Source organism: Oenanthe melanoleuca, chromosome 8 (assembly GCF_029582105.1).
Source record: "Oenanthe melanoleuca isolate GR-GAL-2019-014 chromosome 8, OMel1.0, whole genome shotgun sequence".
Classification (NCBI taxonomy): domain Eukaryota; kingdom Metazoa; phylum Chordata; class Aves; order Passeriformes; family Muscicapidae; genus Oenanthe; species Oenanthe melanoleuca.
The window spans coordinates 18,591,022-18,614,930 of NC_079342.1; the positions used below are offsets into that span (position 1 = coordinate 18,591,022).

Sequence of the window (23,909 nt, forward strand, 5' to 3'; positions counted from 1 at the left end):
ACCTATTTTTCTTCCAACAAACTCTCCCATTCCTGGCTTCCCAAACAATTTTACCATCCCTCTGCCAGTATTATCCTGGTAGCAGTAGCCTAATAAGTCCTCAATATGTAAGAACCTCCCCCCTTTCCTTGCAGTGGAGATCATCTGGTTTCACGGGGAGGGAAAGTGAGCAAAGCTACCCCTGGGCAATGCTGGAGGAGGCTGAGATCAAACTTCAGTCCTAATGCACCAGGGAATTCTGGCTTCCCTCTGGCCCAAAACAGAAGGAAGTTTCTCATGGCTGAGTCCTCAGTCCTGCCATGCAACTTCTTTGCCCCCATCCCTTTCCCTGGAATTTGATGGAACTGATCAATCAATTTGTCTGTGTCCAGGGAACCTCAGTGCAGCACATCCATACTTGGAGCTCTCCCCAGCTGCAGGATTGGAGACTTCCCACCGCAGAATTTGGGTGGAGATCAGAAGTAGGAGAAAAACCCCCATAACAACCCAGGGAGCTCTCGGGGGTATTGAAAAGTCCTCTCATTTCTTATTAATCACTTAGGCCAAGAACTCAAGTGTAGGCAGTGTGTTGGCCAGGGTTGTTTTCCTTGCAGTTATCCACATGCAATTCATGCTTTGGAAAATGACCCATTTACCATCATGCATTGTTGCTTAGCTACACGCGCTTTCCCACTAAGTTTTCCCAAATGGAAACATGGCTCTATTTGCTTTGGAGATCATTTTCCCTGGCTTTCTCTGCTTTACAGTAAATAAGCATAAGAAGAAGAGCTTCTGAATGCTGAGTGGAGAAATAAAACAAACAGTGCAGTGTAGGGTGAGCATTTGAAATCCAGCATGTGAATGCAATGCCTTCCTTGTCCAGCCAAGGTGATGGGCAGGGATGGTTTGAGCAAAGGCAACTTGCAGGTCAGATTCATTAAGACCATTTTTTTGTCTGTCCTTTGCATAAAGGGTCTATCCCTGCTGAAGATTTCCAAACAATTTGGTTGAATAATTTTGTTCCCAAGGGAAGAGTATTATTTCCCTGGAGGACAGGTAGGACTTAGGGGCACTGAGAACTCTGTGTCTCTGCTGCCATGCTTGCCTTGTGGAATTCTAGGTATCCTCTAGAAACATGCAGGAAAACACCTCCTTTATACCTGCAAACCAGCACAGTACTTTGTGCCACAAGACAAGACTTTATCCATCAAACCCCAACATTTTTCACGTTCATTAAATCCTGGCTGCACTGTCATGGTGCCTGGTGGGCACAAGCTGGCAGATCTGCCACTGCAGCATGAAATTCAGCTTCCCAGCACACCAGGTAAATCTTTGGGCTATTTGTGGAATCCTGAGCCCACCAGTGCCTATGCTGCACAGATGTCCTCAAAACATGCAACAGATCCAGAGTTTTTGGAAAGCACAAGCTTTACAGATCATGCATGGAGGGACTGCACAGCACATGTTCGGCTGTGTCCTGGGATCACTGGTCTTGCTCAGCATGTGCCTTAGGGCTGAGCTGTGCCGGCGTGGTGCTGGTGTCCAGGATTTCCAGATGTCCAGCAGTTCATCTGTTCCTCAAGGATCAGACAAAACTTGCAACATCTTCAGATTTTACTAAGGACAAAGCTTTTGGGTAAAAAGGCAGCCAAGTCTCTCTCACAACACATAGGTTAGTAGAGAACTCAGTGGAAAACCTTTTGTTTCCTGGTGCCATGAATGTGCTGGACATGAGCTCTTTGTGGAGAGTAGACACAGCCGTCAGCTGCCGGAGCTCCCAGGAGTGGGATGCTCTGAAGGGTGAGCTCTGTCCTGCCTTCTGCTGACAAAGCATAAAATGCGTTTTGTCTCCGAACAGAAAAAAGGGGAGAAACAAAGTAAATCATGTGATGCTGATTACCAGGCCAAAACACTGAACTGAGGTTTAATACAAGAGTTTCCAGGGTGCCAGAAAGTGAGGAGGGATTTTGTATCTATGCAAATCCCGGCAGGTGGGTTGGCACATCCCAAACAGTGCGCTCTGTGAGAGCTGCCAGCACCTGAAGAAGCACCTTTACTTCCCTGTCGCTGGGAAGCTCTTATCTTGCTTTGACCAAGTGTACACAATAGAGCTTTGTTTTGGGCGATACCTCGCAGATGAACGGCCTGTTAGAAGTGCTTTGAGGAATTAAATGAGTGAAAACAGTAGCAGAAGGAGAGGGAGGGGAAGGGGAGAAAAACTTGCTGCTGCACTACAGGAGGCGAAGTCGGTGAATACCAAACCCACTAAATAAGGAGCTGGGATCTTTGTCAGACTGAAAAAAGCAAATGTGTGATCCGGCTCCCTGCCACCCGAGGCACCTCATGACAATGTATCAGTGCCAAAGGGGGAATCCACTTCCCTGTCCCCTGTGTCCCTGCAGCAAGGGTGGGGATACTGTTGCTTGCAGATGCTGCCCAGGTCTGTGGTGCTCCAGCCCCCAGCTCCCCACACACCAAGCTCATCCTCATGGTAAGGACTCCTGGCCCCATCTCTCTGCAGAGGGTATATTTCAGCACAGTTATTTTGGGGAGCCCAGGTGATTGTATAAGTCAGTGTGTCCTCTCCTTCCCTTTGCCATTGCATTTCTGCAGCTGAGGCCAAATCCTGCTTCTTGCAATCCCCTCTGGTCTCTTTGGTTGATGGGAGATGCCAGGTCTTTCTTGCCCTGGGCAAAGGATCTCTCTGGCTCAGTGCAGGCTGGACTTAGGTCTTGGAGCTGAATCAGGCCAAGGGCAGTTTTCACGAATGGAAATCCCCCTGGTTTTATTGTCTTTGAAACACCTGCCTGTTGCTCAGGGAAACAAGTCAGGCAGGATAAGGGTCTGGCAGCACCTCCCCTTTGTTCTGTGTCCTTCCTGGGAACCCTTTGGAGCCCAACCCTGCCAGCACCCTGTGCCCCCCATGGTTGGCTAGGAGCTGGCTGTGTGAAAATCAAACATCAAAGGGCTCTTCCAGCAAGGGCTATTTCCACATCAAATGCCTACCTCCAGTCCTGAGCCATTGGGGAGAGAACTCTTCATAAAAGGAGAGGGAAGATTAATATTATTTTTCAAAAGTATAATGGGAGGTTTCCACTCCCCAAGCACTTCAGAGTTGGTTTTTGCACAAAGCCAGAATAATTTCAACCCCAAAGGAAAAAGAAAAATACATAAGAGGAGGTTTAAAATGCCTGAAAAAATAGTTGGTGTGAATAGAAATGTTCAGGTCACTGTCACTTTAGGGGCTGGAAGAGGCTGCTGCTGGGAGAGCCTGACTTTGCACAGGAATGCATGTCCTCCATCCTCACTCAGAGCAGCAGGCTTGTTCTGGATGCCTGCTTGAGCTCGGGGAAGCAGGGAGAGCCAAGGACAGGCTGTCAGAACTGCAAACTGGTGAGAAGAGGAAGGAGAGGACGAGGGTAGAGAAGATGCTGGAAGCACTCTGTTGGGCAAGTGGAACAGGAAAAGCCTGCTGTGAAGTACAGCCCTCCCTGAGACTCTCCCAGAGAAAGGCGGCACGAATCCGGCCAAGCGACGGGCTGGCAGCGTGCCTGGAGCGTGGCACAGCTCTGCCTTGGAAAGGCACCTGCAGCCTCAGCATCTTCCTCTTACAAACATGCCACAGCATCACAGGGGAACCACAGTCCTGCAGCCTGACAGCCAGTTTCTGCTCTGTGAGCATGAGCCATTGGGCCAGACGGGTGTATGAACAATTATTTGATCATTTCCACTGCAGGAACCAACTTGACAAATACCTCCGATTCACAAGCTCACAGTCTGCTTCTGAAAACCCAGACCAGGAGCAAGCTTCCACCCTGGAAAAATCCCTTGCCTGTGTCTGCTGTGCATCCTTTCCCAGCATGGGCCAAATGCAGAAGGCACCACAGAGCTGGCAAAGCTGTTCTGGGAGCATATCCCCAGGCTGGTGGGTCAGGGGTAGCAGGGCTTGGCCCATGGGAGGTGGTATGTCCTTGGGTGACTTAGTGCCTTGCTTATTTTCTGCTTCTTGGTCATTTAATTTCACTAATGTGTACCTCACCTTCCTCTGGACTTGGGGTACAGATGTGAAGCAAAGTGTGGGACAGTCCTTGCAGCCCCAAGCCTCGCAGTCTCAGGTGACATGCACCCCTCAGTGATTTCCACTTAAAAGAAAGAAAATACTTGTGGATAAAGAAATGCAACATATGATCCTGAGGGCTCAGGGAAACTCTGCTGGTTAAGCCAAATCTTGCCTTTTCCCAATGCTTGAAGTTACCCATCCGTGAAGGGGGCTGGAGCAGGCATCTTCACCCCATAAATCCCACTTAAGCCCTAAAGAAAATGCTTCAGTGGTGCTTCAGGTTCATCTACTGGCCGCCACAGGGACAAAGACTTCACACTGTCCCAAGCAAGCAGAAAAAATCCCCCAGTCCCTCTGCTGGAGATTGGAACAGATGTCCAGAGGCAGTGATGGGAGCAAGCAGGAGCAAGAGGGTGGCTGGGCAGCAGCCTGTGGGACTGTGCTGGCATCACCGTGTGCCCCAGAATCCTTCCTGTGCACCTGGAGCAAAAGCAGGGGGGTGATGGCAGATCTTCTCCCCTCCCCCAGACACTGCCTGTTACCAGGAAGGTGGGGGAACCCTGGGACAGTGCTGATGCCAGGCTGTGACATGCTGGGTCAGTGCTGGGAAAGCCAGGGGGTGCACTGGAAATGGGAGGCGCCTGCGGCAGACGACGGTGCCAGGAGGACACGGACTGTTTGCTGTCTGCAGGGCTGCCAATGGCCTGCCCAAAACAACCCGCTCAGATTTACTGTAAGGGCAGCCAGGCCGGCCATAGCTTGTGGGGAACATAGCAGCCCTGCCTGCAGAAAGGGCTGCGGAAGCCAAGCTGGCCCCTTGCCCGGCAGGCTGGAGGAGGGGAGGGGGGGCTCTGCGGCCCTGCCCGGCCCAGCACCCTCAGCCCTCACCCGCTGCAGGCCCCGAGCCTCGCTCGGGAGAGCATGAGGTGGGTTTGCCAGCGTAAGGAGGGGGTGATGCTGTGCATAGAGCCCCCCAGGCAATTCCACAATTCCACTGCCACAGCACCGGGGCAGCTGGAGCAAAGACAGGGAATTCCTGGCTGTGGCAGCAGCCCCTTGTGAGCGGCACCGCAGAGGGGCTCAGAGGCTGGGCTGGGTGCTGCTGGCCGGCAGCAGAGCGGCTCGGAGGGCAGGCTGGGTGCTGCTGGCCGGCAGCAGAGCGGCTCGGAGGGCAGGCTGGGTGCTGCTGGCCGGCAGCAGAGGGACTCGGGGGCCGGGCTGGGTGCTGCTGGCTGGCAGCAGAGGGGCTCAGGGGCCGGGCTGGGTGCTGCTGGCTGGCAGCAGAGGGGCTCGGAGGGCAGGCTGGGTGCTGCTGGCCGGCAGCAGAGGGGCTCGGGGGCCGGGCTGGGTGCTGCTGGCCGGCAGCCAGCTCATCCTGGGGCGCTCGGGGCCACGGCCGCGCCGGGAAGCCCCATGGCTGGGCCCGGCTTCCGGCCTTTGTGACGGGGCCGGTGGCGGGGCCGGTGGCGGGGCCGGTGGCGGGGCGGTGGCAGCGGGATGGCTGCCATCGTGTCATCCCGGCCGCGCCGCCGCGGAGCCTCGCGTGTCCCTGCGGCCCCGGGGGTGCTGCCGGATGGCGGGACACCGTGCAGGGTCGGGCTGAGGGGACTCGCCGTCCCCTCCCACGCAGTTGTGCTGGGAGGGAAGTTTCCCGTACTGCTGGCTTCCCAGAAGTCAGGGGAGGTTTCATCCCTGGCTCTGCTGTCTCAGCTCATGGTTTTCCCCAGCTCAGCCTGTGACCCTGGCGTGCGAGGCTTAGTGACAGCGGTGTGGGTTGAGACCGAGGGTGTGCAGCCCGTGGGGCCAGGCTGTGTGGAGCCGGCCACGGAGCTCCAGCCCTTCTCCTGGCCGCTCTCCCAGTCACACCATCTTTGCTGGGGGGGTCTCCCACTGCACCATGTGCTGCCCACAGCTCAGTGACATCAGCACGTGCCATGTCCGTGTCCCCTTGCCCCAAAGCCTCACACCAAAATCCCAATTGAAGCACCACGGCCCCGGCAGTGTCAGGGTCACTGTGCTGGGGGTGCCATAGGAGTGTCCTGCAGGGCCAAGGGCCAGGAGTTTTGTCTTTGCCCTTCCTGGCATCCTGCGAGGGAATGCCCATAACAGGAGGGATTCTGCTGGCATGAGCCACAGAGCTGGTGCCCACCAGTGAGCAGAGGTGTCCTGGGCTCTGGGGATCAACAGGCCTGGCCCTGTGCAGGCACTGGAGAATGTGGCTGCTCCAGGGTGGGATGGGGAAGTCAGGGGACACCAGCCATGTGTCAGGTGACGCTGGGTGTCAGGAGCATGACCATATCCCACAGCAGCCATCCCAACCTTCCCAGCCACCCAGCACTGGCTATGGATGTTTTCTGTTCTTACAAGAAATCCATCTAAAAACAAGGGACTGTTCCAACGAGGTGGATCCTCCAGAGCTTTTGCCTCTGCTCTGTGTTTAAGCAGCAGTGATTTTTGCACAAGAATGACCAAATTTTTGCTCTGCAAAGTCTCTGATTTTGAGCTCCCAAGGACTCCTGGCACCTTCCCATCCGCTGCCTGTGCTGACTGCAGGGCCTGTTGCCAGAAAAAAAAACTGAGCCTGGGACTTCAATGTCCATCCTAAACCTGATGTGCCTGAGAAGGAGGAGCACTGACCCTGACCTCTGCAGCCCTCCAGCACCAGCTCAGGCTTAACTCTTTCCTGTGCAGGAAGATTTGAAGCCTTCCAGTTAAATCCTGGAAGGAGTTAGCAAGTCTTTGTGGCAGGAGGATTAGAGGCAGAGGTAAATGCTCCTGCTAAGTGTAATCTGACTGGTTAAAAGCTCAGCTCAGCCTCTATCCCAGCATTGTCCTTGCTTCTTATAAATACAAGAGGCAATTCTGCAAACACAGGCTTTTCATATTGCCACGCAAGGGAGTGGTGAGAACTTGTTGTTCTACCCCTCTCCCCAGGATATCATTAGGATTTATTACCAACCCCCAGTGCCCTCCTTTCTCTGGGATGGGTTGGACACTGGCAGCCTCTGATCCTGCAGGTGCAGCAGGAGAGGGATTACAGCTCGTGGGGCCACAGGTCAGGGCAGGTAAAGGCAGCAGAAGCTCCTGATGTTGGGGAAATGGGACTGGGGGCAGAGCCAGAGCCCTCTTTCTCCCCACAAGCCAGAGGTCCCTCCAATCCTATGCCCTGGGAAGCCCTCTGGATGGGCTGGGACAGGAGTTGCAATAAAATAGGGACTAGGGGGGGGGCTAGGAATTCTGCTTACTGTGGAGTATATAGTAACACAAAACAGAAATGAAAAATGATCATAACTATATAAAAATTGTTTACAGTTACTTGCTGCTCTCTGAAAGCTTCTGAAGCTGGTGGCCTAAGGGGGCACAAGAGGGTAGCAGGTGCCACTGGCCATGTGGCAGGGGCATCTGTATCCCTACTGTCCCCTGCAGGTGACAGGGCTCACTGGGCAGTACTAGCCAGGACTCTGTGTGCCAACCCCAGGAGTTTGTGGGTGCCCTGGAGAATGTTCCTTGCTCCCACAAATGGAGGGTGCACAGGTGACCTCTCCCAGGGGATTATGGCTGAAATGGGGGGCTTTCATGGGAACTATGAGCAGGCAGGGATCAGTATCTTACCAGGATTAAGGTATTTTCCATGCATTTAAACTAGTTGTCACGAACCCAGAGGTGACCCAGAGCACAGCACCTGGGGGACTGGGGAGAAGAGGGGGAGAAGCTCATGGCCACCCCAAAACCCATCCCAAGGCTTGCAGGGAGCAGGGGGAAGTTGGTCACCGAGGCTTGGAAGCCCCCAAAGCTCCAGAGATGATCTCTGGTCCCCACTTTGCAGAGGTGCAGAGGTGCTGCACAGCGCCAGTGAGGTGCCTGCTGATGGAGGAGAGCTGGGGGGCTCAGAGGGGACAGCAGCAAGTCCCAGGGAGACAGCAGAGCCCTGTGCCCTCTCTGGGGCCAGGACAGAGGGGTCCATTGTGGGAGACGTGAGAGCTGGGTGGCTCCAGGAGCTTGGTAACCTTAATCCTCCCTTGGATTAATGCTTAGGGGAGCTGGGGACAGTGTTTAAACCTGCCAGAGTGAGCCCTCGTGTTGAGCCCCCCTGTAGTGGGGTCAGAGGGGGACAGAGGGCACAGGTTGAGGACAAGAAGAGGTGCAGGCAGTCCTGTGGCCTCGTCTGACATGCAGCCTTGGATTCTGTGGGCATGTTCCTGGGCCCTGCCCTCCCTGGGAGCAGAGGGATGGGCAGTGTGAGGACTGGCTCTGTGGCAGGGTCACTTCTGGCCACGCTGCCTGGCTCCAGGAGTTGCTGCTGCCCTGGCTCCACAGGGCCACTGCAGGCTGAACCCCTTCAGCCTGGCCAAGGTGGAAACCATCTGCCCTTGGAAGGATACTCTCTGGGGGAATATCTGCCTGTAATGAAGTCTCTGGGATGAAATCTCTCTCTCAGGATAAATTTGCTTCCCTGGGGCTGAGCTTTCAGCCTGGCTCAGAGAAGCAGTGCAAGGATGCTCAGGGATACTCAGACAGCCCATGTTCCTACCCACACAGACCCCAGACTGATCCCAGACCCCAGCAGACGACCCCCTAGCTTGTGGCATTAGGAGCCACCCTCCTCTGTAGCCGCTGGCTATGCTGGGGGGTTTGCAAGGCCATGCAGAGGCAGAGCAGCTCCAGTCCCAGCTCTTCCCCTGAAGCACCTTGTCCCAGCCTACCAGGACCCCACACCAGGTCCCTGTCCCCAGCCCCAGCAGAGCAGGAAGTGCCACATGGATACCCTTAGAGGAGGCTCCCACCCCCTGGCAGTGTGGCTGCAGCTCTCTCCTGAGCATCCCCTGGTTCCAGCTCTTTACCAGGCACCTGGCTTCAGCATGAAGGTGCCCCTGGACCCCAAGCACCATTTACACCTCCTCCACCACTCCAAAGGCTTGGCCCCTCATGGGAATCCCCTGTGCTGTGCCTAATCCAGACCATGGCTCTATGCTGCCCAAACCTGCCACCGGTCCCAGGGAGCTGCCACAGGACATTGTCACCCATCTCGATGTGGCCAATGTCACCTTGGGTGCCTCCCTGGTGGGATGGGAGTGGCCTTGCAGGGGCTGCAGGTGCTGTGTGCCTGTCCCCTGGGGCAGTGAAGTAGGATGGGATGTGCTGTCCTAAGTGGCATCTTAACTACATCTGATCCAGTCTTGCAAAGCCACAGCGCCTTCAATTCCCTTAGCACTCCAAATCTGCTACTGTGCATCTAAGCGGATTATTTTAAATACCCCATGATGGACTGCTCCTTTGTAATATAAACCAGCCTCATGTGTCCCATTCCCCTCCTATTTGCTGTAATTTAGCTGCAGCTGTGACAGCTAGAAGTCTCCCCAGCTCCCCCTGCTCCCTAGGAAACATCCCTTGTACCAGCCCCTTCCCCAAATCCTCTCTCCCCTGTGCTGCTGGATCCTGCAGATGCTCCCCTCCACACAGCCTTTAAGCTCTGGGGTGAGTGATGGCTGTGGGATGTGCTGTCCCAGAGCTGGTTCATCTCTACCCAGAGCTGAGCCCTGCACCAGCATCAGCCCCACCTGCACCTCAGGGCCAGGTTGTGCCTCAGCTGCTTTCACCCAGAGAGTGGCCAAGCAGGAGCCCTTTGGGTGAGTTTTGCCAGTTTTCAGGTTTTTGCTCGAGCTGACTGCCTCTGACACCTCAGTCCTGCTGTGAGGTCAGCCGAGAGAGAATATCCTGCCTCCCATTCCCACTGGAGCAGGGGTTTGGGGAGCACAGGGGCTGTCCTGGAGCCCACCCAACCCCATTCTCAGCAATGGCAAAGAAGCTGCCACTTTTCCAAGTGCTTCCCTTTGGGGCTTGTCTGATTAACGAGGGCTTGTTATTTCCAAACTGTTTGAAATCGTGTTTATTTTATCTGCTGCTGGATTCCTCTGACTCAGGGCTCATCGTTAACTGCCAAAGATGAGTGACAGATCCCACTAATTACAGCTAATGATGGCCTTAAAGGATCTCTGCACACACACGTGTGTTTGTGTGCACACATGCCAAGGGCCATTTATAATTTAAAGTGGGGAGAGTCGTTAGCATAAACCATGCCCGGATTAATTGCAGAGAGCAGCCTCTCCAGGGAGGATGCTCACCATGAGGTTGTGGTTTTGAGCACTGGATGCTGAGGACAGCACAGGCTGCCTGGGCAGTGGCAACATGGTCCTGAGCTGAGTGTCAGCCTCGGAGACACCAAATCAAATCCACCACACAGGAAGTCCTTGGTGAAGAGCAGTTGGGAGGGACCAGAGGACACCAATATGTGGCATGGACATGAGTGCTTGGAGTCATGCAGGGCCAAGGGGAGCTGGTGTCCAGCCCCTGGAAGAGCTCTGTGGGGTGTTTTCCAACTGTGAGGAGGACCATGCCCAAGAGATCCAGTTCTGCCCCAGTTTCTGTAGGGACAGGCAACTGGGGGAATGGCATACATTTTTTATGGCTTTTATTGAGGATAAAGCTGCAGGAGCACCAACCCCTTACTAGACACCAGAAACCTCACCCAGGGGGCTGGGGTTAGCAGTGCCCACTGCCTTGGAAGTCCCTATTTAGTCCCTGAGTAACCCAGCCCTGATGTGATGTCTTTGCTTTTATGTTTTTCCCCAGGAAGAGGGAAGATGGAGACAATGAGGCTTTCTCTACCCCTGGCTGGAGAATGTGGGATGAGCAGCAGCGGCTGCAGGATCTCATGGCCACCACCCTGCCAAGGGGATGGGCAGAGTGGGCACATGCCAAGGGCAGGCTGGCTGGGGGCTTCCACTACCTTCCACAGCAAGGTTTGTTCCAAGCCCTTCCCTAAACCAGCTCTCCACTTACCTGGGCTGGCTTTCACCCACCTCTATGGAGAGGGCACACAGGGACAGACCCATGACTCCTCATCCTTCCCCTCCTTGGGGGTCCAGGTGATGCCCTTGCCCCTCTGCCTATCCTGCCATCTCATGGAAGAGGTATCCAGAAGGAAGCCAAAAGCTGTTCCAGATGGCAGAAAGGCTCAGCAGAGCAGAACAACTGTTCCACAGTCCTTATCTTTCTGCAAACCAAATCCATCTTCCTTGGAAAAAAGCAATTCAAGCTCCTCAGTCTTCCTTGGAGCTGGTGAGCAGCAAGAGCAAAGTGCCAGCATTGGCTCCCTGGGGAGGGGAACTGCCATCCTGCAAAGTGCTTCTATATTGGTCTCTGCCATGAGCAGGTCTAAATTGGAAGTGATGGCAGCAACAAGCGCCAGGATGCCGAGATGGACTCTGGGGCTGCACAAAGTGGTTTCAGGGGCTGGCTGGGCTTGGCCCGGGGGATGCCTGCCAGCACAGGACACTGCAGTTCTAATCCCACTAAAAGCTAGGTGGAAATGTCTTGGACAAAGGCTTTTGTCTTTCTTGCTGAAAGGACCAGATTCCCCTTCAAGACTAATGGCTTGTGAATTTGTCTGGGATCTTTTGGATTGTTCTGGTCCCCAAAACAATTTTCAGGTTTCAGGTTTCTCTTTCTGAAACACCCCCAATGTCCAATTTAAGGCTCTTGCAGAAGCAGCTGTCAGAAGCTGCGGAGCAGAGCTTCCATCAGACGTGTACAGCCACTCAGTGGTTGTGGCTGTTCCTGAAACTGCCCAGGGAGTTTGGTCATGGCCAGCTTTTGCTTGCGCTTTTTGCATTACCAAACTCCTGTCACTGTCCTCCAATCCCTGATCACACAAAGGTCCTGGGGGCTTGTGTTCTCCTGAACCCATTCTCCCCCTGGCATGGTTTCCTTTGCCATAGTTCCCCACTGGCATTTTACAAAGCCTTCTCCAAACTACCTTCCTTATAGCGTTAAACCCCACTGCAGCAGGGTCAGGAGGTAACAGGAAAGATGCTCTGGAGGAGCCACAGGCTGGGAACACAGGAAGGACTGTCACAGAAGCAAGAGCAGTGTCAGCCATGCTGGGCACCCACTTCACCAAGCTCAGCACCATTTTGCCACAGACACAGAGATCCGGTGGCATTGGTGACCTTGGGGATATCAGTCTGCAGAGGCCATATCTACAGTACATGGAGCTGTACAGCCCATGGGAAATGGGTAGCTTTGAGGTCCCAGGGCAACTTTGGGGTGTGCAGAGCTGAGCAGTCACTCCCAAGCCCAGGTGATGTTTTTCTCTCTATGCTGTGGCCAGGGAGGGTCAGGGCCATGCGAGGTGTGGGGCACATGGCAGGGCAGGCCACCACGAGGCACCACGCTATGAGCTGCTTGCTCAGCAGCATGCTGAACCCTGCCCAAATAGACCCTGTGATCACCATCACCCAGGGAGAGAGCCCAATTGCAAAGAAAACAGGGAAGCAACTGAAAAAATAAAGTGTTTCCATGGCACTGTGCGTGCCAGGTCGGAAACTTGGGATGGTGCCGAAGCACAGCCTCGGATGCTCCTCCTGCCCCAGGGTATGAACAGCCAACACAGAAGGGAGAAAAAAGAAGTGCCAGAAGCCAGAGGGAAGACACCCTCCAGATGGCACCAGGGATGGGCAGTCAGGGCTTGTGGGTCCTCCAGATACTTGGGAGGAGCCAGGGGTGCTGCAGCCACCTCTGTGTGGTGTGAGGTGAAATGATCTAGCCCTTGCTCCTTGTCTCCTGAGCATGACACGGTGCCAGGCTTCTTGGTGAGGTGCCAGCCTCTGTTGGTACCCCAGCCCCTTCACCACTGGCAGCCCTATCCAAATGCCAGAAGTATCCAAAAGATAGAGAAATCTGCTTAACCAAAGAACAGCCACAAGTTCCTAGAGACAGTCCCATGGGGTGGTAACTTTTTTGAGTTGAAAGATGAGTAGAGATGAACTGGGCAGACACAGCTTTGCTGGGAGAATTGGAAGCCTCGAAATCAGGATCAGAGGCAATGCCAGTGCCTGCCTCACAGCCCTGCTCATACTACTGCCAGACTGAGACTTCCAAATTCCTTGCACCTCTGCCCTGTGCCTCTAGTTATCTCCAGCATCAGCTGGCCTGGGGCAGGACAGGTCATGTCCCAGCTCGGTGCCCCCTGGCCCTGCGGGCGTGGGCAGGGTGTGGGTGGAGGCAGCGGTCCCTGCCCTATCTGCCAGCCTCTGGGATTAGCTGTGCACATCGGGAGCAGCTCTAGCTGTGCCTGGGTAAGAACAGATAGACACAGATAAGGCAACCTGAATCCTGGGGAAGGCGAGCCAGCTTCATTAATCCCCGTACATCCAGGCGCTGACAAAGATGCTATCATCCCCTTTCCCTCCCCAGCAGCTTATGTGTGGCTGGCAGTCCTGCCTCACGCAAGGACAAAACCAACTCTCGCATGGGTGGCCCCTTTCTCCCAGAGCTGCTAAGTGGCTCCCATGGGGACACTGCTGGTACAGGGGGACAGCTGGTGCAGGAATCACAACCCACACAGGGACAGAGCTGGTACAGGCATCCACAGCCAGTGTGGGACACCACAGCTGGTAAGAGAGCTATGGACGGGGCAGGGATATGCAGCAGGGATGGAGACATCAAACAGTATGAGGAAGGATGGGGGACCCAGGTGGCATGGGAACACATGCAGGGGGACTCTCTAGAGCTTTGGGACATAGTGTTGCTGCAGGACAAAGGATGACCTGCAGTATCACCCACCCCTGTGATAGCTTAGGTCATCCCCACATCCCTCCCCAGGCTCCGGCTCTCCAGCTGCCGCAAGCAGGAGGGTTCAGTACTGTGCAGGCACATGGAGGGAGGGAAGCCCTGCCAAGTCCCTGCTGTGTCCCCATCGTTGTCATGCTGCAGGCTGTGCGGGGTCGGGTGCAGCACATGGGGCACTCCCCATCCCGTTAGTGCTGGCATGAAAGTGCCGCCACTGCGGCAGCTGGGCTTGGCCATGATCTCCACTTCCAGGTAAACAGATGAAACAAGCGGCTCAAATTCCCTCCCCCCCGCGGCATTCCCGGCCACACAGACCCACCATTCAGCCCCGCTGCCCCGCACAAACCTCCAGTGTTTGGGAGCGCGCTGCTGCTCCCGGCGCAGCCCGGGGGGACACGCTGCAGCCGGGCAGTTGACACCTGGCCAGGCTGGAGCGGGGCCAGTGGGCACAGAAAGAAACCCTGTGTTTTGGCCAGATCCTGCCGTGCAGGGGCAGGGGCAGAAAGGACCCCTTGTGTGCATGGGACTCAGGGATGCCCCCATGGCTTGGCTGCAAGCAGGGTCCCGTTAGGCCGTGGCAGTGGGCACCAGTGGCTCCTTGGAGTGCGAGCCCAAAGGGCTGAGGGAGTCAGAGGGAGGGATGCCCTGCTGCCATCCAAAAGATTTGCAAGATTTGCACAAAGTCACAATAGCAGTGGGGACGATTGACCAGGGGCACATGCACGTGGTGGCAGAGGCAGGAGCAGAAGGCAGCTTTCCCTGTGCATCACCTTGCTGTTTTTAAGGATGAAAGAAGAGTGCCAGCTCCTGCAACTTGGGCTCTTCTCCTCCAACCTCCTAACTCTCTCCCCAGATTTTCCTTGGCTGGGGGTCCGTCCTGCAGCACATCCTGGGATGCTCTGGCCACGGATGGGGCTCAGAGGGATGTCCGTCCCTCCAGGGAGCTGACACCAAGCTGAGCACATCCCTGCCTCACTCGTGACAGTCACTGCGGGGCCAAGCTGAAATGGAGGGGAAAGCAGGAGGCAGAGCCTTGATGCTCCAGCATCCCAGCTGTTCCTTCTGCTGCCTCCATCATCCAAAAGCAGCCATCAGTGCTGTTGCTGGGCACATTGTCCCCTCCTCCATGTCTGGCACCTTCCTCCCTTGCTGTCCCTGAGAAGGTGGTTTTCCTCCCCAAGGAGTGCAGGGAAAGCATTTTCCACCACGGCAGATGAAAATGGATTCCAATCCAATTTTACCCTAGTACCACTTCAGTGATTCTGATGGAGCTGCTCTGGATGGGTGCCGGTTGGAGCCAGAGGACAGCTGTCGTGGCTCCATAGACCAGGGGTTTCTTATCTGTGTCACCTTTGATTACTGTAATTGAAATCCTGCTCTGATCTGAGCCATGCCCGAATGTTTCTGCTGCCTATGCGGCTCTCGGCTCGAACAGCAAAATGACGTTAATAGATTTTAAAGCCAGGCAAGGCCTGTAAGAGCATTTCTGCCTGACCTCCTGGGTAGCAGCTGACAGCCACCGCTTACCCCAGTCCCGCGCTCCGCTGCTGGCACAGCCCTGTCATCCCCCCGTGACTCATTTTCCCTCCTGGAAGCACAAATCCTGCCTTTCCCCAGAGCTGCTCGTGTGTCTGTGTTGTGTAGCCTGCCTCCTCCCACCCCTTTGGAGCGGAGGGAGGCAGGGTCCAGGGATGCTGGTGGGATCGTGGTGGGATCAGCTTCCCTACTCCAGCATTGAATTCCCCATGGGAAGCATTGCCCTTTTCTGGCATCTCCTGGCCAAAAGGGCAGCAGGGGGACATGCTGCTGCCCGCCTGCTGCCAGGCAGGAGGCAGGGGATGGAAGTGCCACTGCACAGTAGAGGATGCTCCTGGCTTTGGTGCCAAGCTGGACAATCAGCTGTGGCTGGCGCTTTGTCACCCTCCTCATCTTTTGTGAAGCTGCCCATGGTGTTTAGCCAGAGCTGCAGCAGAAAGAGTGACGCCAGCCCAGACAGAGTCTGAGGGCAGGAGCCAGGAGGACACACGCACTGGCACACACATTCCTGCAGTCTGGCTTGGCCAGCAGCCGGCACAGCAAGCAAGCCAGCCCTGACCACTGTGGGACATCAAAGCTGGTGGCTCCCTCTGGGTTGGTGAGATTTTGCTCAGCCAGTCTTGGCCTCTGGAACAGGCAAAGGTGTCCCAGGTTCAAAGCTCCATCCCAAGAGGATGAAAGCAAATCCTGAGGGCCAAACCCTGCGTGTTCCAGACAATCACCCTGAACCCCCAGGTTTTTCACACTGACAGCTTTTTGTCGTGACCACACAGCCGAGAGCCAGCCAGCGTGTGCTGACACAGCAACCTGGGCTGGCACCAATGACCATCTGACAGAGCCATCCCAAAACTTCATATGCTGGCCAAAGGGAAAGCAGGCTGGGCAGACAGCAGGGCACTCCAGCACCCCAGCACCGGCACACAGTCTCCCCCTGGATCCTGGCTGGCTGAGCAGCCGCGTTTCCTCTCACACTGGCGGGTCATGGGCCAGCAGAACACACAATGCTTGGAGTTATCCAGCCTTATCAGCTCTGGCCATGCAGTGCAGGCAGGAAAAGGGTTTCAATCCCAGCCGAGCCCTGTTTCCGTCAGGAGCCATTCCCTCTGTTGTGGGGGAGGGCTGGACCATGCCGTGCTTTTGACACGGGGACCAGTGAAGCTGGGCTGTGGAGAGAGCAGGAGCACAGGGCTCTCATGCTGTACCCAAAAAACATTGCCAGGCTCTCCCCTTTGTGCTAGGAAAGTTGCCTGCCCCAGCTTTACACAGCAGAGCTAGTGAGTCCCAGGAAAGGGGCTGCCATTAGGGCTTGCAGCAGTGGTCTGGGCTGGCTGAGACATCCTTTGCTGGGGGTCATTGCTCCCCATCCCAGGGAGGCATTCCAGAGCTCCGGCATGACAGGAAAATGCCTGCTCAGAGCTGTACGGGCAACCTGAAAAATTCTCCAGCAAAGGTTATCAGTGCCAGCCACGGGGGAAACAGAGGCATGAGCAGATAACATCCTTTCCAGGGCTGCCCCAGCCTCTTCAAGCTGCCTGGAGGAAGAGAACTGTGGCACAGGATCTCTCCTAGTTCCTCAGCCCAAACCCACGGGATCAGGGACTGCCTGGCCCCTGCTCATCCAAAGCCTGCAGCAGCACACCTGGGGTGGAAAGGGGAGCTGGTGGAGGCACTGGCACAGGCAGGGCTGGCTGTGATCCCCTCCTGTTCCATGATTAATTGAACACAGGCTAAAATTAGCTGTGGAGGCAGCACCCCTGGGGTCTCCCAGCAGCATCCCACTGCCCGCCGGCTGCCTGCAAGTGGGTCAGGCAGCAGCTCCCTCCCAGCTGGGCACCCTGGGTGCTGGGGGACCCCCATGCTCTGCTGAAGGTGGGAGCATTGCTGCTGGCTCCATGGCACAGCTCTGCATCTCTCGCCCCGCCGCTGCCACCCTTCTCAGGGGCTTTTCCCTCCCTGGGTTCAGCGGGCAGGGCTCGTTATGGGGAGCAGCTGGGAAGGCACACGGCTGCCTTTTGGGATGGCAGGAGTGTGGATCCCTGTCATGTTCCTCCCCATGCCTTCAGGGGTCTGTTATTTTTAGCCACTCTCCCTACCTCATGTTGCTAGCTGGGCTCTGGCTCTTTTCCCTCCCCTTCCCCAGCGTTAATTTGTTTTCTCTGTATTATTTGCAGATTCAGGGAGGCAGAATGAGGTGTTTTGGCACAGGGGACCACTCAGCCATGGCTCCTTCATACTGCTCTCCACCCAGGGTTTTGGTTGGGTTTTCTCCTGGCTATTTTTAACCCATGCCAGCAGCTGCAAGGGGATGAAGAACCAAGGGGCAACGCAAATTTGAAGTTCTCTTTGGCTGATATGCCAGGCCAGGTGGGAGGATGCTCGTGGTTGTGCAGGGATGTTCCTGTGGAGGCAGAGCAGCACCTGGACACAGGCCCAGCTGCACCTTCTGTGCTGGATTACACACAGTGCCCCTGCTCCTTCTGACCCCCTGCACATCTGAGTCTGCAACCTCCCCCGTGCCACACAAGCTGGGGAGAGCAGGAGGCTGGGCTTTTCCCTCGGGTCCAGAAGAAAGCAAACAGGGGAAAAGTTAATTAAAAACTTCAAAGCCAGATCCTTCTAATCTGGTTTCACACACAGCAGTCCTGCTCAGCGTCGATGCTGTCCCAGAGGTGTCTGTCTGGGGCTTGGGCTGGGAAGTGCCCAGAGTGTCATGCCATGAGATTGTAACCCACCACTACCACCACTGCAGCCCTGCTGAGCACTGAGGTGCCATAGAGCTGAGCTCAGGGCTGGGCACCTGGGCACCAAGCTTCCCAGGGACTGGTTTTTGAAACCACTGGAAGGGTGATTCCCTGGGAAGGCGGTGCCTCATTGCCTCATGGCCCAGGACTGTCAAATCTGCTTGTTGGAAAGATATTTTCAAGGCATTTGGGGTGGTGCTGATCTCCATCTCCTGGCATGATACCACTGCCCCACGTGAAGCAGGGCAGGGCTGGGGCTCCTGGGGGGAAGCAGGGGGTGTCTGCCTCAGCGAGGTCCAGCAAACAGCAGCCCTCATCCTGGGGTGAGAAGGGACCCTGGCACCACCAGTCCTGACCCCTCCAGCCACTGCTCTGAAGGAAGAAGGGGACACCTTCCTTGCCCAGTTCTTACTCCTTTCTCCAAAAGGAGCCAGAAATCCTGTTTTTTTCCAGAAAGCTACGTCACAGGGCAGTGATGCTGCGGCCCAAGCGCTCTGTCGCTTTACTCTGCTCCTGCCCCCGCTTTTGGGTTTTTTTGGTGGTGGGTTGAGAGGTTTTTTTCCGAACTTTTGGCTGCATGGTGAGTAAAGGCATCCTGCTGTCTGAGGGCTAACGGCTTATTGGAGAGATAATAAAGCAAAGGGGAGTAAATTAAAGTGACTATAAATAGCACCAGGAGAGGAAAAGGAGATGAAGTAATCTTCCTTCAGCTGAGCTGGTATTTGCATCACTCCTTCCCTTTGCCTTCCCCTGCCCCCTCACCCTGCTCGGGAAACAGTCATTCCAGACACTGGGATCCTGCTGTGAGCTCTGTGTGCCCCCCTGGGCCCCCATGGGGCTCAGAAATGTCCCCCTGGGGTGTCTGCCCAGTGCTGGGGGCTTGCTGGAGAGCACAGCGAGGTGGCCTGAATGCAGTCACTCAGCCCCAGGCTCCATTGCAGCTTCCCCACAGATCTGTGACATTGCCCTGTGCTAACCAGAGCATGGCCCTATGCAAACCAGTGCCTCCAGCATGACCCCAGCGCTGCATCCTAGGAGTAGCTTTCAGGAGCCACCACAAACCCATTTTCTCCTTTGCAGCTCATAAAATGGGCAGCTAAAGAGACCCCTCAGGGGCAGTGCCTGGAGGAAGGGACACTGCAAACCCAGCAATAGCAAGTTCACCCAGAGAAGCCCCTCTAGGAACCAAATTCCATAATTTATATTTTTATTCTTTAAGATTTTAACATCCAAGACTCAAAAACTCCCCCATCAGTTCCAGGACACATGGGAGGGGAAGGATCCTGGCCCTGCAAGAGCCTCTCTGGAATTAGCAAACAGCTTCAGATCTCTCCCCAGACCTCTCCCTGCTGAGGAGGCCACTGTCCCTGCAGCCCCAAGCAGCCCCAAGCCCCCCAGCTGCCCCCTCACATGAGGTATATTTACATGAGTCAGAATGAGGTCACACCACGGTTTCCTTATGTCAGCTACCGACTCCTATTCCTGTGCTATGTGCACACACTCACTGTGTTATTGCAGGGTATTTATAGCTATTTTACATGTATCATTATGAAACCACAACTCCACACATGCACAAAAATAATCCCAGTGCCGGGATGCAGGGGAGTGGGGCCAGGGTGATGGGAGCAGGACCAGGGCACGGACTGCACTGCTAATAATAATTCTTTGCACTTTTTATATAGCCCCTTTCATCTGCAGCTCTCAAAATCGCTTTGCAGGCATTTAATTAAGCCTCCCGACATCCTAATGTGATGGCAGCCAAGTAATAATATCCTCACTTTTAGGTACAAAGAGAGGGGAGGTGGCAGGACTTGCCTGAAGTCCCACAGCGAGTCCAGGCATCCTGTGTCCTGCCCCACACTTGTGGGACGACCACAGGGGAGATTTTGACTCAGAAAGGGGATGAGGACCTCAAGATCCTGTCCAACCCCTCTCCTGAGTTTGGGGTGGTGACAGCCGATGACACTACAAAGTCTGGGGACAGCAGCAGTGACCCCAGGGACTGCTGGGCTGCAGCTGCCCATCAGCTGGATCAGCAGGTGGAAGAGACAGATGCATCCTGACAAACTCATGAGTGAGAGCTTGGGGGAGAGCAATAAATGAGATGACAGGTCTGAAAGGGCTGATTTATGAGGAATATTAAGAGTCGTAATCCTGCCTGGCCTGGCCATCCCCCAGGGAGGCAGGGTGGTGACAAGGACCCAGAGACATCACAAACCAGCAGGATTCACTGGGGCCAGAGCCAACATATCTCCAAGCAGGAGGGCTGGAAGCAATTGTGCCTCTCAGGCATCTGGGCAGCTTGGCATAGGGGAACAGGCGGGTGTCAGTGACAGCCAGGAGATGGGATCCCACAAGGATGGGTCTCTGTGGCCCTCAGGGTCTGAGGTTTGTGCTCCCCTGAGCACCCTCTCTCCCTCCCATGTACATCCCTGCTTGCATGGACCAGCTGCCCCCCTCCTTGGAGTGCTGCAGAGGGCACAGGGAGCATGTGCTTCAGTTTTGGACACTGATGGGATCACAAGCTGCCACCCAGCAAGAGGGACATGGCAAGAGAAGGTGGCCAGCAGAGCAAAAGAGCGAGGAGGTGCTGGAGACAAGCACTGGTGTTGGCAAGGAAAGGGGCAGGACCGCAGCCCTGGGGGTGAGGCTCATTAACACCTGCAGAAAAAGCCACTCTCCTGGCTGCTGTCCATGCAGGGAGAGGTGAGGGGCAAGTGCCTGTCCTCGTCCCCACCTTGGGGATGCCCCGTGGGGGAAGCAGCAGTGGATGCAGCGTGATTCTGCACACATGGGGTCTAAATGCAAGTCAAAAATCATAAACCCTCATAGGATCCTGTAGCAAGTACCATCCTGCCATTTTATGGTCGTGCTGCTATTTTTTGTCTCCCAGATTTTATCCAGATCTCCACTCTCTGAAACAAGCTGTACACAAGCCCCCCACCAAGAGCCCCCAACTCATACCAAGCCCCCAAAATGGGGGAGCAGAACCTTTTGTGTTTGCAACACAAATCCAGGGACCAGAGAGCAATGACACAGACATGAAGCCAGAAAACAGCTGCAAACCTTCAGAGGGACTGCAAAGAAATGCCCCCAAATCAGTGTCACTGAGAAAGGAGAGAAGGAAACGCAACAGGAAGCCAGCACAGCCTGGGCACTGCCACAGGGACATCAGCACCTTCTCATCACTGCACCAGCCACTGAAGCTGCCCCATGACTTGCTGCTGTCACTGCTCTGAATGTCACACCCGCTGTCCCCCCTCTGCCACCAGCCAGACATCTCTTACCAGGAGCTGTCGGCAGCTCTGCCGCCTCACTGGCCACGATGAAGGACTCGAGGATCCTTGCACGGAGCTCAGGGCCTCCCTCGGTGCTGAGAAGAGGAGGAGAGGTGTGTGAGGACACCAGCAGTTCCACCTCCCTGGAGACCCCCAACTCTCTGGAGCAGCAGCCAGCTACCCCAATGGATCTGCTGTGGGACTGAGGCGATGCTGTGAACCCCAATCTCGTGTGTGCATCACGCCTGGCCACACTGGGAATGGGTGTTGTGTCTGAGCATCACAGCTGGAATGGCAGCTTCCAGATGTGGCCTCCCCCTTTGGAGAACCCTGTGCCTGGGACACTGGTGAGCTGCCATACAGCAAAGCCAGCTTGGCTGGGTCAGCCTGGTGCCCTCCTGTGCGTGGCAGGGAGCTCACCTGGCTGCTGCAGGGCGCAGGAGCAGCTCCCCGAAGAGCTCCGCGAGCAGCCGGGCAGAGGGGCGGCTGCGCTGGCCGCCCTGGCACAGGCGGCAGAAGTGGCGGGCGAGCTGGCGCAGGAGCAGTGCCTGTGGCTGTGGCAGGGCTGGCGGGGCCAGCAGGGCTCTGGCTCGCTGGCCACACTCCTCCAGGCCCGGGGTCTCTGTAGCAAAGGGGACACAGGAAAAAAAAATTGTCAGTTTGGGAGGCCAAGTGCATCCCCCATGCCTCTCATGGGAGTCCAGCACCTACCAGCACACAGGGCATGAGCTGTGGCAGTTCTCTACTGCCCCCAGAGACCCAAAACAACCTGACCTCAGCCTCTCCCACCACTATTTCTTTGCAGCCCATCCCTTCCCAGACAGGCCATGGGACCCGTGGATATCCCAGGGTCTGCAGAGATGATTTCTTCAGGGTCTGGTTTGCCTGTCCCATTTATCCACTCACACCACCCCAGATCAGGTTGTCAGCTGCCCTTTAGTGCATTCCCCCTGACAGCACATCCAGGGAGGGAGCTCAGAGGGCTGAGCTGCTCACCTGGTAGGGACTGAATCTCAAAATCCCTCACTGCTGCTTTAATGGAGAACAGTGAGAGCCCTGCCCTGGTGCACAGCAGAGCCACTATGCCATGGTGTATAATAAAGGCAGAACAAAGCAGAGGTGGGAAAATGGGCACCAGCTGGAGGATCTGCTGAATTTAAAGTCTTAGCCCTCCCCCGCAGATTTTAGGAAGAAAAAATTATGTGCACTTGGGCTGCAGTTGGGGCTGCAGTGAGCCCCCTGCACCATGGTCTCACATCCCATGAAACACAGCACAGGGAAGGCTGTCTGGGGTGCAGCTGCTTCCAGTGATGCTCAAATTGCCCATATGAATAAAATCAGACACTTAATGGCATTGGACATCACAGAGGTGCTGCCAGAACCACTGTCACGGGTGTCCTGAGCAGCCCACAGCCCACGAGTTCCTACCATGTCCCCAGTGCCCTCTGGCAGCTTTGGCCAGGGCTCCCCGGCCTTGTGAGCAGTGAGCTCAGTGCCCTGGGACTGCGATGCTGCCCCAGGCACAGGAAACAGCCACTCTCCAGCATCCTCCACTCCTGCCTTGTCCCAGCCCTTTTATCTGCCGGGCACAGGGAAGTCCGCAGGGCTGGGTTGCTCTTCAAAGCCCAGCTCGGCCAGGGCTGACTCAGCTCCCCGCAGCTCTTTGCACCAAGACAGGCTTGGCCAATGCCCAGCCAGCTTTGACATCCATCCTTGGAGCCAGGGTGCGCCAGAGCTGGAGGAGCAGGGGTCTGGGATCCCCTCCAAAGCAGGTCTGCAGCCCAGCCATATTGGCAATGGGGCATTGATGAGCCCTTGTACCCAGCAAACTGCTCCGGAGGGATGTTTAGCTTTGCTCCAGGCCTCCCCTGCCGCAATTCATGGTTTTTTTGCACCTTTTTGCATCTAGAGGATCCTGCAGGAAAAGTCTCACAGCTAAAGGGAATTTGGGGATGTTTCCCCCTTCCTTTGGAAGGTGGTCAGATTGCTGCTTTCCCAGCTCTCAGCCTCAAGCAGGGCAGAGGAGCCTTGCAGGGCAGGCTGCCAAAACCCAGCACCATCTCCTCAAAGACTTATATTCTAATTTTTTTCTTTTAAGCCCCAGAGAAATCCTCTTCCCATTGGTTTCTCCACCGTGCTGCCCCCTCCTCCTCCTGCCCCTGTTGTGCCAGGAGCAGAGCCCGCTGCAGCACAGGCTGCAGGGAAAGGCGCTTCCCTTTGAAGTTGCTTAACGAGGCAACCCAGCTAATTGCTTCCTAATTGCGTTTTTATCCTTGGAAGGGAGGCAGCCTTTGATTTCTCCTCTGACGGGTGAGGGGAAGGCAGCTTCTCTGTGCCACCAGCCCCAGGGGTATTTCTTCTGGCTCTGTGTCTCATGGCAGGGCAGGGAGGATGGGGTGTGAGTTATCCCTCACCTTCTCCGTGCGCCCCTTTGCCTCACTGGAAGCCACAAAGAGCCCGTGGCCTTTTCCCATCAGGACATGGTAGGAAAAGCCAACCTGCTCTGGCCACGGGTGATCTTTTAGTGCCTCTTAAGGCAGCCAAGAATATGATCTGCCCAAGCACTAATCTGGCTTAGGAAGGGGAGGTGATGCTCAGGGATGGAGAGTACTGCAGCAACTGGCAGCGAGATGAGAGCTGCTGTGGAAGGGGAAGAAATCCTGGTTTCACAAGCAGCAGGAGGTT

General features: G+C 55.6%; 1 protein-coding gene and 1 long non-coding RNA gene across 3 annotated transcripts in view; one reads left to right on the top strand and one right to left on the bottom strand.

Moving 5' to 3' along the window:
- The window catches only part of PIK3R3 (phosphoinositide-3-kinase regulatory subunit 3), a 77,094-nt gene that overhangs the window by 38,982 nt on the left and 14,203 nt on the right, over nt 1-23,909 (bottom strand). For both annotated transcript variants that reach the window (XM_056497447.1, XM_056497448.1), the window contains 2 exons: nt 21,645-21,846; nt 21,234-21,319 (listed from right to left, as the gene is read on the bottom strand). In XM_056497447.1, coding sequence (XP_056353422.1) covers nt 21,234-21,319; nt 21,645-21,846 — 288 coding nt within the window. The remainder of the gene's footprint in view (nt 1-21,233; nt 21,320-21,644; nt 21,847-23,909) is intronic.
- LOC130256119 (uncharacterized) lies at nt 10,670-11,413 on the top strand. Its single transcript, XR_008841062.1, has 2 exons — nt 10,670-10,839; nt 10,966-11,413. It is a non-coding gene; the product is annotated as an uncharacterized LOC130256119 (long non-coding RNA).